Source organism: Felis catus, chromosome C2, assembly GCF_018350175.1.
Source record: "Felis catus isolate Fca126 chromosome C2, F.catus_Fca126_mat1.0, whole genome shotgun sequence".
In the NCBI taxonomy this organism is placed as follows: domain Eukaryota; kingdom Metazoa; phylum Chordata; class Mammalia; order Carnivora; family Felidae; genus Felis; species Felis catus.
Window position 1 is genome coordinate 37,735,634 of NC_058376.1, and position 17,250 is coordinate 37,752,883.

Genomic DNA, 17,250 nt, shown 5'->3' on the forward strand with positions numbered 1-17,250 from the left:
ATCTTATTTCTCAATAAATAGTTTAGAGTAAAAAAGAAGAAATTGATTAATAATAAATAGAATAAAAAATAAAAAGAATAAACTAAAGTGAGTAGAATAAAAAAGTAGTTAAGAATCAAGCCAAAAAAGAAAAGTGATAATTATTGAGCTCCCCCCCAAATAGGTCCAGAGTTAAGGAACTCTAAGATACAAAACAAAAGACAATAATTTGGGGGAAAATATATAGGGAAAATATTTGATAGAGCTAGGACATGTGGCTTTGGGCCTTGTGGTCTAAGGCATTCTGACCTTAGTGTATAAGGGCTGATACTGGGTCTAGAGGGCATTTACAATGATGTTATTGGGTTTTAACTTCTGAGGGCTGAGTGAGAGGCATTAGTGCACAAGCTGTCCTGGAAGTTGACTGCTGCGAGGGAAGACTAACATGGGCTGCCTGGGTCTCAGCAAAAGAATGGATGGTCTTGGCCTATTTGAGGGACTTTGGGATGCAGGCTGCTGCAGTTTCATCTTAAGCTATACCTAGGGTATGTACTCTGATAGCCAGGGCTTTAGCAGATGACTTGGCAGATGCTGGCAAATCACAGAGGCCTTAGTGAGCAGGCACAGCTGAAGCAAACATGCAATTATACGGAAAAGAGTATCTTCACAGGCTATTTAGGCCCTGGTTGGCAGAATAGTATTTGCTGCTCTAAAACTGTGCAGCAGTTGGGTTCCACATGTGCTAGCAACACTAAGGAGGTTCTAGCTTTAAACAATGAGTTCCAGACCTAAGACAGTAATGCTGGGTAGGCTCACCTATTTGAATTGACTCTTCCAGAAAACAAAACAAAACAAACCAAACCAAAACAAAACAAGATGAGATAATGGAAAAATACTAAAAAAAGCCAAACAAGAAACAAGATACCAGGCCCTTAGTCCACTACTGCAGAAAATGCAGCAACAATAAGATGCTATCAAAGTTTGTAATATTAAAGCAGACTCTGCTCACATGTTGATTTTTACTTAGTCCCCTAGGGGGCTCAGCTTCGGAAACATCAACAGCAGCTTCAGCTGTAGAGGATATCTTTTCAGCTGAAACCTAAGTGAGAAGGTGAACATTTTCTAGGAGGCAGGTTTCTTAGGCCTAGGATAGTGCAATGCAAGAAGTAGTGGAAATGATTGAGAAATGAAAATACCTGATTATATGAGACTATATGATCTCTATGTCACCAGATAGATCCTGTACTCAAGTCAGTATTGGAGTATTAGAAACACGGGACTTGAAGGGGAAATGGCAATTAACATGGTAATCACAGTTCCATGATTAATAACTTGAGAGGAATGGGTTTTAATTCAGAAGAGTTTGGAGACATAGCAGAATAAGTTATCTTCAGGTCATTCCAAGAAGACTAAATTCAAGATTGACACATCGTCTTTTCTTTACTCTCTTAATACTAAACTTCCACAATGGTCTCTTACAGCATGAAAGTGAGTTCTGAGATCAAAATTTTGTCAGGGTAAAACTGTTACAGATGTGAGACTTTTATATTTGTTGTGCTCAGTCAGGTCCTGTGTTATGAAATATTATTTAAACTAGTAACTGTTTGGACTCTACAGGGAGGGACATCATAGACTTGGCACTAAGTTAGTACAACTTTGAAGAATGACACCCATTTCAGTGAAAGAGAGTTCTGGCTGTAGCTACTAAAAGAATAAAACTCAGACATAAGATTCACTCATCTGAGATGAAACAATATGAAGTTGAGGAGGATAAATTTTTACATTAATTTGTTTGCAATACAGTTTTGCAAGACAGAGAATTTCATTTTGGACTTCTATTTCTCTTAGTTTTAACATTTAAAACTTTAATTTGTAAGGGGATTTGACCTTTGTGATTTTAATTTTCCTTTAGAAATTCATAATAGGAGGAATATTATATTCGCATTTGGTTCATCTTTTTGTTGCTGGCATTTTATTCCAGTATCTATGTATTTTGTTATTGGTGTATGTTGTTTTCAATTTTATTGTAGGGCTTAGGACCAAGTGTACAATATTTGCAGTGGGAAATAGAATAAGGACGGTGCTAGGCTGATTCTCTTGGAAATAGAATAAGCAATGGCTAATTGGTTTTAGTATACAGAAGACTTACAATTGATCAAATGAGTATATTTTTTTTTATCTATTTCCATCCTTCAGTGTCCCAGGCAGATAACAAAAGTGTAGTGGTTGTGATTGGAAACCTGACATCATGAAGGTGGGAAGAGAATTCTTCTAAAGCCCTGTCCATATTCTCCCCGAAGGGAGATAGCCAGAACCCTGCTAGGCTATAGATCTAATGGTGAAACCCAGTCAGTTTAAAACAACAACAAAGCCAAACAAAACTATGGTATATTAGAGTAATGATATAAATGAGAACACATCCTCTCTTTTCTAAGGTTTTCCTCCTATGAAGGGTCCTCAATAACTGAAACTTTTGGCTTCTCCCTATCTCAAGGGAGATGCCAAGACTATCTGATAAGTATTTTTGGAATAATAATTTTGACATAATTAGCCTGTTTGTTTTTCATTTTGGAAGTGAAATGCTCACAAGGAAAAGACATTCCATTTTGTTGAGAACTTGGTTACAAGTCTAATTTGGGCTGACTACTACCTCCCTCCCTGCCCCAAATCTTGCCCTAGAAGGAAATAGCCCCTGATATTGTCGTGCATATGATAGCATGCATCAGTCTAGGGAAATTTGGATTTCAATTATCAGGCCCTCTTGACTGTCAAGCTAACATAAAAGCTTCAATTTATCATTTACCATTTTTAAAGCCAATATTCTGGTCTCTAACTCCTTATTCTTTGTCTTAGTTATCAAATTTCCAGAACCAAGATGGTGATAAAAGTACTGTTTATTAGGTTACTTTAAAAACACAAATAAGCTTTTATAATACAAGCCATCATTAAGTTTAGGTCAATGAAAGTAAGCTATAATTCTACAATTCGCCCTCTATGTAAAGCCAGCAGAAAAGGCAACTTTAGCTGCAGGCTGTTTCTTCTAAACACATGGTAGCTGTGAGCAAAATTCACTGTCATTTAAATCTGTGTATCTCATAATCTAGGGAATGATGTGATCAGAATTATGCAGACATGGAAAAATATTAGTCCATATTTAAGTAGATACAAATAATTCTGATTTTAGATACTAAGTTATACTGACTCTAATACTGTTTTTATTTATGTTGTACGAAGAAAAGTGACCATTTCCATGGAGGAAGAATTGGTTAGAACTATCAAATGAGAATTTTTTATTGAAAGTGTTATCTGCAATTTGTTTATATGATTATTTAAGACATTATGTTTTTATTGTTATTAAATGATGTTTTGGAAGATCCAAAGCAAGACTGTAAAACATTTTTTTAATGATGCAAAGTGGAATATGTGCTAGGATAAAATCCCTCTAGGGTTTTGGAATGCAGGCCAGTAATGAAAGCATGGAACCTAGTTTATGAGTTAGAAGGATAATATGTACCATCGAAGTAATAGGAGCACAATTGGGAAGATGAAAAATATAGAAACCTCGTGTGCCTAAGGAAAGGCATTGACATTTTCAAATGATATTTGATAATGCCATTTCTGTAAATATGTTTTAAGTACAGAAACCTTTTGCATGAAAAACCTGTGGAAACTTTTTCTTGGTAAGTCTATAGAGACAACTAAGAAATCTTTAAAAAAATAATGCTGGTTTTCACTTTATGGGATAGATATCCAGATACTCTAATGTATGCTGAGGCAGAATATCACTTGGTCTTCCAATAACTTCTACATTTTCCCATTTTCCCTGTTCCCCACCAGGATTCAAGTTTTTATTTTATGGCAAATGTGGATCTGACCATGGTGCTGAATTATTTGCTAGTAGGACTTCCACGCTGTGGATTCAGTGTACATGGAATAAAGCACATTTTGTAGTAATGACCTTATATTTCTCTTTGCCTGTGTTTGATAAAGAATTAAAAAAAAGAATTAAAAAATAAAATAAAAGAATAAAGTAATGGAAATACCCAAGATTTGAAATCAAATTGGTCTGGCATTAACTACATTTGTAACTTAATCAAGTTACTTAAACTTTCTAAGTTCAGACTTTTGATTTATAAAATAGTAGTCATACTGGATATATTTTATAGGATTGTTTGAGGATTGTACATGGTATTAAAAATCAACTCATGTAAAAAGTATGCCGATACATATTAGGTCTTTTTCTCTTTTCTCATAATCCTTTACTGAAATACTAGTGTCTAATTTATTACCAACTTTTAGAGTTCTAGATGATTTCATTTGTATGGTGCCAGTTGCTAAGATGAAACTAGCCAGATTAAACTAGATTTATCATGAATAGGGCATTTTTTAGCTTAACAATTTTAAAACTGTGTAAATGTATTGGTGTAATCTACCTGTGACTTTTCAATTTCCAGGCGGATTTAACATGATAGAGATATTTTTGGAGATAGGTAATTTAGTATTTTTGCCAAAACTATCCAGTGAGTAAATAATACCTGGTAACACTGTGGCAAAGATACTGTGGAATGATGCCACTTTTGACATTTGCTGTACATCAAGAAGCATTTTGTACACTATTTCTTTTTTTTTTTTAACGTTTATTTCTTCTTTTTTTTTTTGAGACAGAGACAGAGCACAAGCAGGGGAGGGGTGGGGGACACAGAGTTCAAAGCAGGCTCCAGGCTCTGAGCTGTCAGCACAGAGCTGGATGCAGGACTTGAACTCACAACCTGTGAGATCATGATCAGAGCTAAAGTTGGACACTTAACCAACTGAGCCACCCAGGTGTCCCCACTATTCTCTTTCTATTTAAAAAGCTGTGACCTTAGACAACTCATTAACCACATTATATTTCATTTGTAATATATTGTATCATTTTATTCTGTGAATATGGTTGTTTAAAATTATATACATTAACTTAATTCAAACACAGAACAAAACTAAATAACCACAGGAAAAACTTAAGCATGACCCTAGAATTTCCTAGATCTCCAACCCTATTTCCCACATTCTGGATAGTGGTAATTAATGCCATCTGTTGAGAGCTTAGGATCACCAATTTTTTTTTTAATTCTTTACTTTGGGGGCACCTGGGTGGCTCAGTTGGTTGACTGTTTGACTGTTTGGCTCCATGCTGAATGGGAAGCCTACTTAAAGATTCTCTCTCTCTCTCTCTCTCTCTCTCTCTCTCTCTCTCTCTCTCCCTCTACCCCTCTCCCCCACTCATGCTTTCTCTAAAAATTAAAAAAAAACTTCATTCTGAACAAGAAGTGAACTGGAATCCAAACATAAAATTTATTTGGCTTATTATCAAATAAATTTATTCTAAACATTGTATTCTCAAATTTCTGTTTTCATGTTGCTCAGAACTTCTCTTTGGGTCTCCAAGTTTGCATTTCCTTTTCTCTAATCCTAGGTTTCAGAATTACAGTCACCCTACACTCATGCCTATGTAACTCCACAGGCATAGTATATATATCTGCCTACCTTTCTGAACTGAATAGTGTTTTTCTGTAAGCTGTCCCACACAATGTAGAGAGCTTGCAAGTTAGCTCTGTTTTGCCTAACTCCAAATTGCTGTCCAAATCCTTAAAAGTGAAAATCGCTTTTCTGTTGTACCCAATAGTTTAGGTCATGATTAGAATTCACATGATATTGTGTGTGTGTGTGTGTGTGTGTGTGTGTGTGTGTGTGTAAAGACTTAGATAATGGAATTAAGAGCACATCCAATGTGATATTGAGTTGGATAAGTTGCTTTGATCTTAGACGCCTAAAGTAGAATTTAAAATGACCTTGACAAATTAAAGAAGTCCTCCAACAAAAACAGTATGAAATGTAATAGCAATGAATACAGGATGGTAGATGGGGGTAAACAACTAAGGATGTGTGCAGTAAGCACTGGAGTGACTCTAAGCAATTATGAAAAAAATATGTAGAAACTATAGGGAAGAAAAGCTGGAAATTAATCAGCATTAAACTATTGTTAATTTTCAAGAGCTGATATGACACTTAGATACACAGTATTATGAGCTATCATAGAAAAGCAGAGAAGTAATCTTTTGGCTCTGCAAAAGCTGAGGATAATCCTCTTCTAAATTTTGCCAGTAGTGAGAACTTTATTACTGCAATATGTTTACTTGTTGTCTAACTATTTATTGAGACCCTACTGTGTAGTGTGCTACAGATTATCATTTGATACTTCATGCTCATTACCATAAGTAACAAAATAACATTCTTATCAAAGTAAAATGTATTTTGTATCACGTTCTATAATTTTATTGTATTTTTTAGTAGACACCTGTTACATTTTGTCTGTCCAGCATCCCCTCATTTTAGGAATTGTTTCTTCCCCATTTGATGGGATAGTTTAATTAGTCACACAGCCACACTTTTGCTGTCACTGGCCAATCAGGCAGAGTGACTGATTGAAAGATGGGCATGTAATCAAAGATGAACTGTTTCTAAGTCATTTCAGGACTCTTAATATGGTTATGAGGAAACAGCTCTTTTATGTTCTCTGAAATTTCTCAGTGCAATTATAAGGTAAGCCTTAAAAGTTGTTGACCGTCTTGGCTTCTCTGGGTGAAGAACCAGCTGAAGCTTCAACTTATCTGAAGGCAATAAGAGTTCAGAATTAGGTGAAATGAGACACAATCCTAATGATATTACTTAAGGCCTTGAATAAAAATGGGCTAAAATAATCTCCAACCCTGGGATTTTAAGTTAAATTAACTAATATTTTGTATTTTTTGTTTTATTATTAAGCTAATTTGCTTTATATTTTTGTCACTTGCAACCAAAAATTAAGACTAATACCTGTTCATTCTTGGTTATTGTAGAAGAGCAATAGTGCGGGATAATGCTCTGGCTATTGAGGCTGTTCCCCACTCATTGACAAAAGAATGGATAAGTTTACTATCACTATAATGAGAAAGAGATAGATCTACAGCAAAATAAACAAGATACATTGGATAGAACTTTGGCATATCTGAGAGATAAATCTTATTTCCTAAGCAATTTAACATCTTGGATTTAGACCCTAAGTCGTGAAAATATCATGATGGTGATGACGAATGCCAATATACTTATCAAATGAAAAGTATGATGGTTAATTTTATATATCAACTTGTCTGGGACACAAGACACCCAGGTACCTGGTTAAATATTACTTCTGGGTATGTCTTGAAGGGTGATTATGGTTGAGGTTATCATTTTAATCAGCAGACTGAGTAAAGGAGATTACTTTCTGTGATAGTTTATTTTATAGTCAGCTTGATTGGCCATGGGGTGTCCAGATTATTCTGGGTATGTTTATGAGGGTGTTTATGGATGAGATTATCGTTTGAATCAGCAGAGTGAAAACTCAGATTGCCCTCAATATGGGCAAGCACCATCCAATCCCTTGAGGGCCTGGATAGAACAAGTAGAGAAAGGAAGGATACTTCCCATTTCTGCCTACCAGGCATGAGCTAAGATATTAGTCTTCTCCTGCCCTTGGACCAGGATTTACACCAATACCTCTCCAGTTCCCAGACCTTCAGACTTGGACTGAAATTACATCACTGGTTTTCCTGGCTCTCCAGGTTGCAGACAGCATATTGTGGGACTTCTGAGCCTCCATTAATGTATGAGCCAGTTCCTCATAATTTCTCTCTGACTCTGTCTCTCTGTCTGTCTGTATCTCTCTCTCTCTGTCCCTCTCTCGATAGATAGGTAGGTAGATAGATAGATAGATAGATGCAGAAATAGATATAGATACAGATATAGATATAGATATGGATATAGATATAATCTTATTGGTTATGTGTCTCTGGTAATCCTAATACACTCACCTCAGTGTGAGTGGGCCTCATCAAATCCTTGAAGGCCTGAACAGAATAAAATGCCAAATAAGAAAGAATTCTCTCTTTCTGCCTGACTGTGTTCAAGCTGAAACGTTGGCTTTCTCTGCCTTCAGACTGAGATCCAGCTTAGAACTTACCCCATTAGCTTTTCTGGTAAATAGGCCTTTGGACTTAGACTGGAACTCTACCCTCAGATCTCCTGAGCCTCCTGTTTGCTGATTGCAGATCTTAGGGCTTCTTAGTTGTCATGATTGCATGACTTAATTCCTTATAACCAACTTTCTTTCTTTCTTTCTTTCTTTCTTTCTTTCTTTCTTTCTTTCTTTCTTTCTTTCTTTCCTTCTCTCTCTCTCACTCTCTCTCTCTCTCTCTCTCTCTCTCTCCTATTCATCCTATTTCTTTAGAGGTCCTAAGCTAATATAGATTTGGATACCAAGGTCGGTCCTGTCCAGTAAGACTCTTTGAGATGATGGAAATGTTCTCTGTCTGTGACTCTAATAGAGTACTCACTAGTCGTATGTTGCGATTGAGGTCTTAATAAAAGTGTAATTAGTATGACTAAAATTCATGGTTTTGAATTTTATTTTATTTGAATTAATTTAAATTTAAATAGTCACACATGGTTAGCATTTACCTTTTGGACAGCACAGTTCTAGAGGACAAGCCATATTTTTATGTTTTATTTTTTTCAAACCATATTTTTTTTTCAAGTTTATTTATTATAAGAAGGAAAAAGAGAGCATGGGGGGAGCAGAGAGTGAAGGAGAGAGAGAAAATCCCAAGCAGGCTCCACATTGTCAGCATAGAGCCTGACACAGGGCTCGAACTCATGAACTGTGAGACCATGACCTGAGCCAAAATCGAGTCAGATGCTTAACCTACTGAGACACCCAGGCACCCCCAAGCCATATTTTTAAAGCCATACTATTCCTTTACATATAACTCTCCAGTGTCTTCTTTCTTTTTCCATCCTTTTAGTAGTTGTTTATTTGCTACTTCAAGATGTTTTATTATTATTATTATTATTATTATTATTATTATTATCATTATTATTATTCTCTTTATTTCACTAAGGGACAAATTATATGTTCCCTAGAGATGTAGATCAATTTGGTTGCTTAAGCAGTCGAATTGTAAAGTAACTTAATTTACCCTGGATTCATCAGAAATCAAATGACATGGAGTTCTTCATAATTCTTTATCTCTACAATTGAGTCACCAAGACACCTCATTTTATTTGGTCAATCTGGATCAAGCACTGGGTCAGTTAATTTCCATATTATTAGACTGACCTCGTTCATTTCATAGAAGAATCATATAATGTTCCAACAGAAATTGTAAATACTAGTAGAAATAAAAAGACACTCCCAAAAGAAGGGAATAAAAAGATAACTGAAAAATAACCATGTACACTAATATGTGATTATAGTTATTCTTATATACTTATTCCAAATCACTTGCTATTTAAAGAATAAAGAATAGTTGGGGTTCCTGGATGGCTCAGTCAGTTGGGTGTCTGACTCTTGATTTCAGCTCGGATCATGATCCCAGTGTTATGGGATCGAGACCGATGTTTGGCTCTGCAATGACAGCATGGAGCCTGCTTGGGATTCTCTCTCTCCTGTCTCTCTGCCCCTCCCCCAGATTGCACTCTCTAAATAAATAATTATAAAATAAAATAAAGAATCAGAAATAGTTAATAATAATCAATTGTGGTTAGGTATGGTTAATGGAATCACTAAAGTACTTTCACTGGGTGTCTATTTTATTTATTCCTACATAGTTTGTATTTTACTGACTCATATGCATTTATTTTTCTTTCATCTTTACTCTTTTTTTTTAAATTGAAGTATAGTTGATATATGATGCTATACTAGTTTCAGATGTACAACATATTGATTCAACAATTCTGTACATTACACAGTGCTCACCACAATAAGTATAGTCATCATCTGTTATCATACAAAATATTATAATATTATTGAATATATTCCCTGTACTGTATTTCTAATTCCTGAGACTTAGTTATTTTATAACTGGAAGTTTGTACCTCTTAGTCCCCTTCACCTATTGTTTCACTCATTCACTTACCCCTATCCCCTCATACAACCACCACTTTGTTCTCTGTATTTATGAGCAAACAAAAAACCAAAAGCAGATGCATATGTATTTATTTTGTAAGTAACATTCTAAATGAGATTTTTATAAGTGCTGATTTTTTTATTTTGAGTTGTTCTATTTAAGAATACTTAGATTTATTTATTAAGAAAAAGTGATACTTTAGAAAAAGACACAAAGAGAGGGGCACCTGGGTGACTCAGTCAGTTGAGCGTCTGACTTTGGCTCAGGTCATGATCTCACAGTTTGTGAGTTCGAGCCCCACGTCAGGCTCTGTGCTGACAGCTCAGAGCCTGGAGCCTCCTTCGGATTCTGTGTCTCCCTTTCTCTCTGCTCTCCCCTTGCTCACATGTTGTCTCTCTCTCTCAAAAATAAATAAAGATTAAAAAAAGATTAAAAGAAAAAAGAAAAAGACACAAGAGAGAAGATAAGTAGTCACCTTTGGATCAATACACCCATTCCTTCAACAAATATATACTGGGTGATTATTTTGTTTTAGCTGTGTTCTAGCTGCTGAAAATCCAGTTGACTAGCTAAAGTCCCTTCATTCTTACAGTTTACATGCTAGTTGGTTAGAAAACCAAATTAAATAATATAAGTTTAGATTTATTGATGGCATAAAGAAAAATAAAATGAGGCAGACATGTGAAGACTGACTAGATGGGTAGGGGATGGATGGGTAAATGATCATCAGTAAGTGACTTTTTCATAAAATAAGGAAATGACATATGATGGTTTTCAGTAAGATTGTTGCATGTAGAAAAAACACTACATACAAAAAGCATGTGGCAGGTATGAATATATGCATGAATATATATTGAAATAATGTAGAGTCATTTTCTTGAGAAGGTTTTTTGTTTTTTGTTCTTTTGGTTTACTTTTAAAATAAAGCTCACTCTCAGTATCACTCTCTAAGGGTTAAGTGTTATCACTATAATGTTTCCATTGATCTTTGGTCATTTGTAAAACTGTTTTACACATTAGCTGCTATTAAACTCCGGGATAATATGATCTTCTATAAGGCAGAGTGAGCATTTTCTTTTTTAACGGGAAACAGAGGGAAAGGAATTATCCCTCCTGATGAGTTAAGAAAATGTGTGATGGCCACATATCTTAGATCATTTAGATTCAATCATTGTAGAGATAAAAGTTATACTACATAACATCACCAAGTAATTTTTACTTTATATGTTGTGGCTATATATTTTAAAATGAGAGAATGTATGGATGTTGGACATATTACCATTTAGTTTATTCATGTTAAAATGTAGGAACAGCTCATCTTGAGATTGTAAATTCTTGCAGATCCGTGAATTTCTTGTCAATAATTTTATATACTATAATTAATATAAGCTGAAATTCTAGCAATAAGGCATTTGGGATGGGATGAGATAAAATAGGTCATAATTCTGAAGGAAAATATTGCATGTTTTGTAAACAGTATGAAAATATTAAGTTAAAATATATTCAAAGGCAGTTCATATTGCTTGTATACTTTTATAGATATTGTATATATAAATGCTACTCTATGCTATATATTATATGTACTATACACTATATGCAAAGATTCTTAACACCTCTGAAACACAGGCAACTGACCTCATATTTAAAATGCTGGTGAGCATGGAGAATGACAATCAATGCTTCCAGTACTCAATAAGCTAATTTTCTTCCACAATGGTCTACATTTTCACCAGGCCATGAAATTTCTTTTTCTAGGTCAATTTACTGCAAGAGTCAATTTGCTATGAGAGTCAATTTAGCATGGATTTTTTTAGATTTTTAGTTCTGGGGAGCTATAATGAGTATATATTTAAAGCATTTAGGTATTTCACTAAAATTTAATATTTAAAAGAGAAATATAAGTATTCTAACTAAGCATGTGAAATCCCAGGAAATGTGCCCATAGTGATAAAAAAAAATGACACAGTAATTTTCCCATTCTCATTTCAAAAATTTTTGTAATAATTAAAACTACTTTTGATTTGTTATCTTTTTGATTTTATTGAGATGTGATTGGCAAATAAAACGATAAGATATTTTGTGATAATTTGATATATATATACATTGTGAGAGGATTTCCCTCATCTAGTTAATTGTCAAATCCATTACCTTGAAAATGTCAACAAATTACTTTTTTTAGTAGAATAAAAAAGGCATAAATACCCCATCATTGTAAATTCAAATTCTTTCAATCTGGTGTAGAAACAGTCATAAAGTACAAAGTAAGTGCAGTCTCCTCTGTGAAATAGACCTTAAAAGAACTCTAATCTATGGTACTAATGTAGGAGTAGAGGCTGTCATCCTATTCTGCGACAGTACAAAGAGGACACCATGTCCAAGGCAAAGAAAAAATATGTACTATCTTTATATAATTTTAAAATGAGTATTAAATAAATGGCTTGCCTTTAAAACAATTTCTCTCCATTTTAAAATTCATTTCAGGAAGATAGATTGGGGGGGTTGAGTTAAATGGGTGATGGGAATAAGGAGGGCACTAGTGATGAGCATTGGGTATTGTATGGAAATGATGAATCACTAAATTCGACACCTGAAGCTAAAATTACACTGTATGTTAACTAACTCTAATTAGAATTTAATAAAAACTTCAAAAATAAGATAATAAAATAAAATAATTCATTTCAAACATGAAATTAAATATTTAAAAATATTTTGTCACAAAGTGAAGGATAATACAATGCATACTGATAAAGAAAGTAAAGAAAATCTCCCACATAAGTTTAACATTTTAGACTATTGCATATAGGGATGCATGGATATATGCCATCTTTTGGCAATTTATGAAATTAATTCATTGTCTGATGAATCATAAGAGGTCAGTTAATTTGCACATTTACTGAGACACTAATAATATATGTAGATAATAATAGTCTTAAACCTATGAAATGAAGATATTTAAAGATATTTAATTGCATCTAAGAAATCTTTTAAGTTTTAGAAATGACTTTATTCATGCAATGACAACTCTGTAACATTTTGACCATTGTCCCACTTTAAAATATTGAAAGATCTTACAACCATTAAGCATTTGATATTTTTTAAGTTAATTGATTAATAGCATCTAATAGTAGACTATTTAGAAAATAGAGTGTTATCTATACCTTGTACTTGAAGATGACATTATTTATCCAAATACCCAGAGCTCACATTTTGAGTCCCTTGTGTACACACACACACACACACACACACACACACACACACACTGATCCCAGGACTAGAATAAGTGCAAACTCTCTTCCAGTACCCGGCCTGGGTGGATGGTCTAAAGGGAGCTTATAATCACATGTAAGTCTCTGACTGTCATCACAATCACACTTGCAACCATTGTAAAAACTATCTAATTGAATCAATCTTTTTCCGCCATAGTTTACACGAAGAATTAGTTCTGTGTTGTGATGACAGGGAGATTACTAGGATTTCTGAAAATAGTAATCTAACAAAAATCCTCTGGGCCTTTTAGTTTTCTCCATTTCACAGAACACCCACTGGAATTCTCCCTGGGATTGAGGCTGTGGTAAAGCTGTGTTCAAGACAAGTGCTTCTCATACTTGTATACATATAAATCACCGTGGAATCTTGTTATAATGCAGAATCTGATTCCGTAGGTATAGGGTAGGGCCTGAGGTTCTGCAGTTCCAACAAGTTCCCAGATGACAGTGGTGATGCTGGTCTGAGGATCACCTATTGTATAGCAAACCTATTGACTATTTCAGTGTAGAAATTCTAATTTCTGAGGTAGTTATCAACAAGAACAAAAATATACTTTGCTTTTGAGTATGTATCACAAATGCTGAGATACTCATGTTTGGTTGGGGTATTTTCTTGAATATAACAATCTTAGAGTAATGAATGTTTGTTTGTTTGTTTATCTCAGTAAGACGTTAGAAGTCATCAAATGCAACTGCTTCATGTTATGGTTGAGGAAAGTGAGGGTCAGGGAAGTTGAGTATATGCCCAAGGTGGTACAGTTAACAGCAGGACATGCACTATAACATAGGAACTCTGACTACCCTTTCAACAAAGAAACCCTAACTTTTTTGGCATTTCCATTTTTTTTATATATATTCTCTCTGACACAAAACCTAAGCATGAGTCAATAATGATTAGAATTTCACCTTTTGATGCTCACAATAGTTTAAATGATAGCAGTATCCTTGGACTCACTGACTTTCCTAACAGCTGAAACTCACAGTAGGCAACTATCTCTTACAATAATAAGAGTATTCACACATCCTCTTTCTTCTGGAGTCCACTTGCAGTTTTATTATGGACATTTTGCTTCTTAATTTTGAGAACCTGGGGAGAAAGGTGGACAGAGAAATGAATGGGTCATTAGTTAAAAGGCAAGGGTTGAATTTGTAAAAGGTTGTGGCAAAGTAAGCAACAAATGGGAAAGAGCGAAGGGCATCAATATTGATCGTGCCTCTCATCTTTCCCTGTCTTCTTGCTTGCAGGTTTCTATTATGTAGTCTCTCAAACAAAGCAGACTTTATTTATGGTGTGACTGATTTAACACTACTGAACTAGTCCATCATCTGCTAATTTGGTCCAATTAAAAACTGGTCATAGGGAAAATCCTGGGAATTAAGCTCATTTGGAAACACAACTTCTGATTTATTTATGTCCTGTTCATTTATATCTCCTCTTCTAAAGGATACTTCTCAGGGTGCTGATTTATAGAGGTAGTTCTTTCCACATTCCTAAGTTCCCTTGCATAGTCACTTTTGGTTGAGTCCCTGAAGAAAGTACATATATGTTTTTTTTTCTTCCTTCCTTAAGGCTATTGCTAAAGTAGTTATAGAGGATTGCCTAAGATATCCTGCTATCCTGAATTAGAAAAATCCCACTAAACAGCTAGAGCCACCATTTATAAAGCACTTACACATTGCATGGCCCTGTACTCACGTGTTTGCATTCACACTAATCTTTATAACTCTAAAACTTTAGTGCTATTGCCATCCATCTTTTGCAGTTGAGACTACAAACATGTGTTAAAATTTTAACGAATTAAACATTTTAAACATTCGATAAAATCACCAAACGTTATGCAGCAAGTGACAGCTATGGTATCTTAACTGGGGTATGCCTGATCGCAGTACTGACCAATATCGTCACCAACTATGGTTTACTGAGATTTATGTCTAGACTAAGTCAAAATTCTGAAGAACAATCTCATCTCCTGCACCCTTAACTTTTCCTTCTCCTCCACACAAGTTCTTGTAGGCAGGTAGGTGTGCCGCTCCCTATACTTATCCTCTCCCACGCCCTCTGCAATCTTTCCCTTTTGCTGCTGGGAACGTTAGAGAATGCTACTGCAGCTGGTGAGTGGGCAGGTGCAGCCACCATCTGCTCTAGGACTCCAAATGCACGCAAGAACTTCGCACCCAGGACCTGGCCCAGGCACCACAGATTCCAGAATCTGCTGGGGACACGGCTAACCCCGCCCCCTCGCGGTGGCGATTGGCTGAACCATCCCTGATTGCGAGGCACGGATTAATGGAGGCGGGTGTCTCCTCTGTTAAGTTAGGGCGAGACTTCTCAAAGGAGGTGAGACCCGCGGGGGTTGTGTGAATGGGGGCTTCAGTTCTTCCTGCCCGAAGGGTCCTTGAGAAGCCTGTTTGTTTTTCCCGGCGCTTGTCTCCACCCATCCCTTTCTGTCATTGGCCAGGCCTGGTAGGCGGGTGTGTTTCCATTGGCCGGGGGGCGGTGTCTGTCCCTGGCCAGGGTGGGGGCGGGGCCTCCGCCGCGCTGAGCTTGCCCTTGTGTCTGGTGCTCTGTAGAGCTGCCGCCACCGCCGCCGCCGCCGCTGCCGCCGCTGCCGCCGCCGCCGGTGCCTCTGCTGCTGCTGCAGCCGGAGCATCCGGGAGCCGCCGCCGCCGCCGCTGCCGCTGCTGCCACTAGCGCTGCTTCCACTGCTGCCACCTCCCTTCCCAGGACCCCGAGACACCCCGAGCGCGAGCGGCGGCAGCTGCTTGCTTGCTCCCCCTCTGCCCCTGCCCCTCCCTTCCGTGACCTACCCACTCCTTGCAGCCCTCGCCCGCACCTTCTCCAACACCCCGGCATCCCTGCACCACCTGCTCGGGCAGCCCGGCGGGCTCTGGGACTTGCTGTGCGCGCCGAGAAGAAAGCAAGCTCCAAACCCGTGCCTGGCTGACGGGCTGTCGCGGCTGCACCACCAGCAGGAGGAGAAGAAACTATTTCGCCCACCGAAACCCCATTCTGCGGGTGCTTCGCAGCTGCCGCTTCTGCTGCCTGCAGTCCAGGTCCGAGGGTTCGAACACCGCAGCGGCGGGGACCGTGGGTCTAGCAGGCGCCGGGAGGACACCGGCGGAGCCCTGCACTCTGGTGTCCCGCTCACCAGCATCACCTAGCCCCCTTGTTCCTTCCCCAACCCTTTAGAGAAGGGACCATGATTTGGAAACGCAGCGCCGTTCTCCGCTTCTACAGTGTCTGCGGGCTCCTGCTACAAGGTAATCCCCGCCCCGCCGCGGGGAGCATCAACTTCACGCCCATTCCCCATCATCCCCACTCCACCCCATATTTCCACTCTCCCCCTTTCAGTCCCCCAGTCCCCGGCGATTTCCACCCCCTCCCCCTACTCCCCGGTGCGGCAGGGGGCAGTGGCAGTTTGCTCCAGCCCCTCGAATCTCTAGCGCTGGCTCAGCCTTGCTTTCCCGGCAGTCAACCCCTTACGCGGCACCTTTCGCCTTTTCATTCACCTGAGCTTCCTACATCTCTCACTCTCTATCCCCGCCAGCAACACCCCCCCCCCTCCCACGCCTTTTGGCTGGCAACTTGTGCCTTCTCTGAACATTATACCCTCCCACCAACCCCCCGCCAGCCACCTCCCACATCACGCTCCTGTCCGACCCTCTCCATCCTTGTCATCTCTCTAACCTCCCTCTTTTCGGGTCGCCTTTCTCATTCCCCTTGTTCCCACCGTCATCATATCCGTGTATCTTTAAAAAGTGAGTGAGAGCCTGGGAGCGAGCTACCGAGACGGCGAGAACAGCAGCAGCGGCAGCACCGTGTGCATTGCAATAACATCCCCGGGGGGGAAATGTGTTGTGAGACGTGTCATTCACCCAAGAAGAGAGAGGAGACAGTGTCTAGGATTTAAAAAAAAAGAAAGAAGGAAAGAAAGAAATAAAGGAGAAGAAAGAAAAAGAGAGAGAAAGGACAGGAAAGGAAAAAAGGGAAAAAATCAAGAAATTAAAAAAAAAAAAAAAAGAGGGAGAGGAAGGGAAAA

At 37.7% G+C, this 17,250-nt stretch overlaps 1 protein-coding gene across 3 annotated transcripts in view; it reads left to right on the forward strand.

Annotated features, from left to right (window-relative positions):
* Positions 1 to 16,266: 16,266 nt before the first annotated feature.
* The window catches only part of CADM2 (cell adhesion molecule 2), a 1,068,777-nt gene continuing 1,067,793 nt past the window's right edge, over positions 16,267 to 17,250 (forward strand). For all 3 annotated transcript variants that reach the window (XM_019839555.3, XM_019839556.3, XM_003991537.6), the window contains exon 1: positions 16,267 to 16,471. In XM_019839555.3, coding sequence (XP_019695114.1) covers positions 16,411 to 16,471 — 61 coding nt within the window. In that variant the 5' untranslated portion in view covers positions 16,267 to 16,410. The remainder of the gene's footprint in view (positions 16,472 to 17,250) is intronic.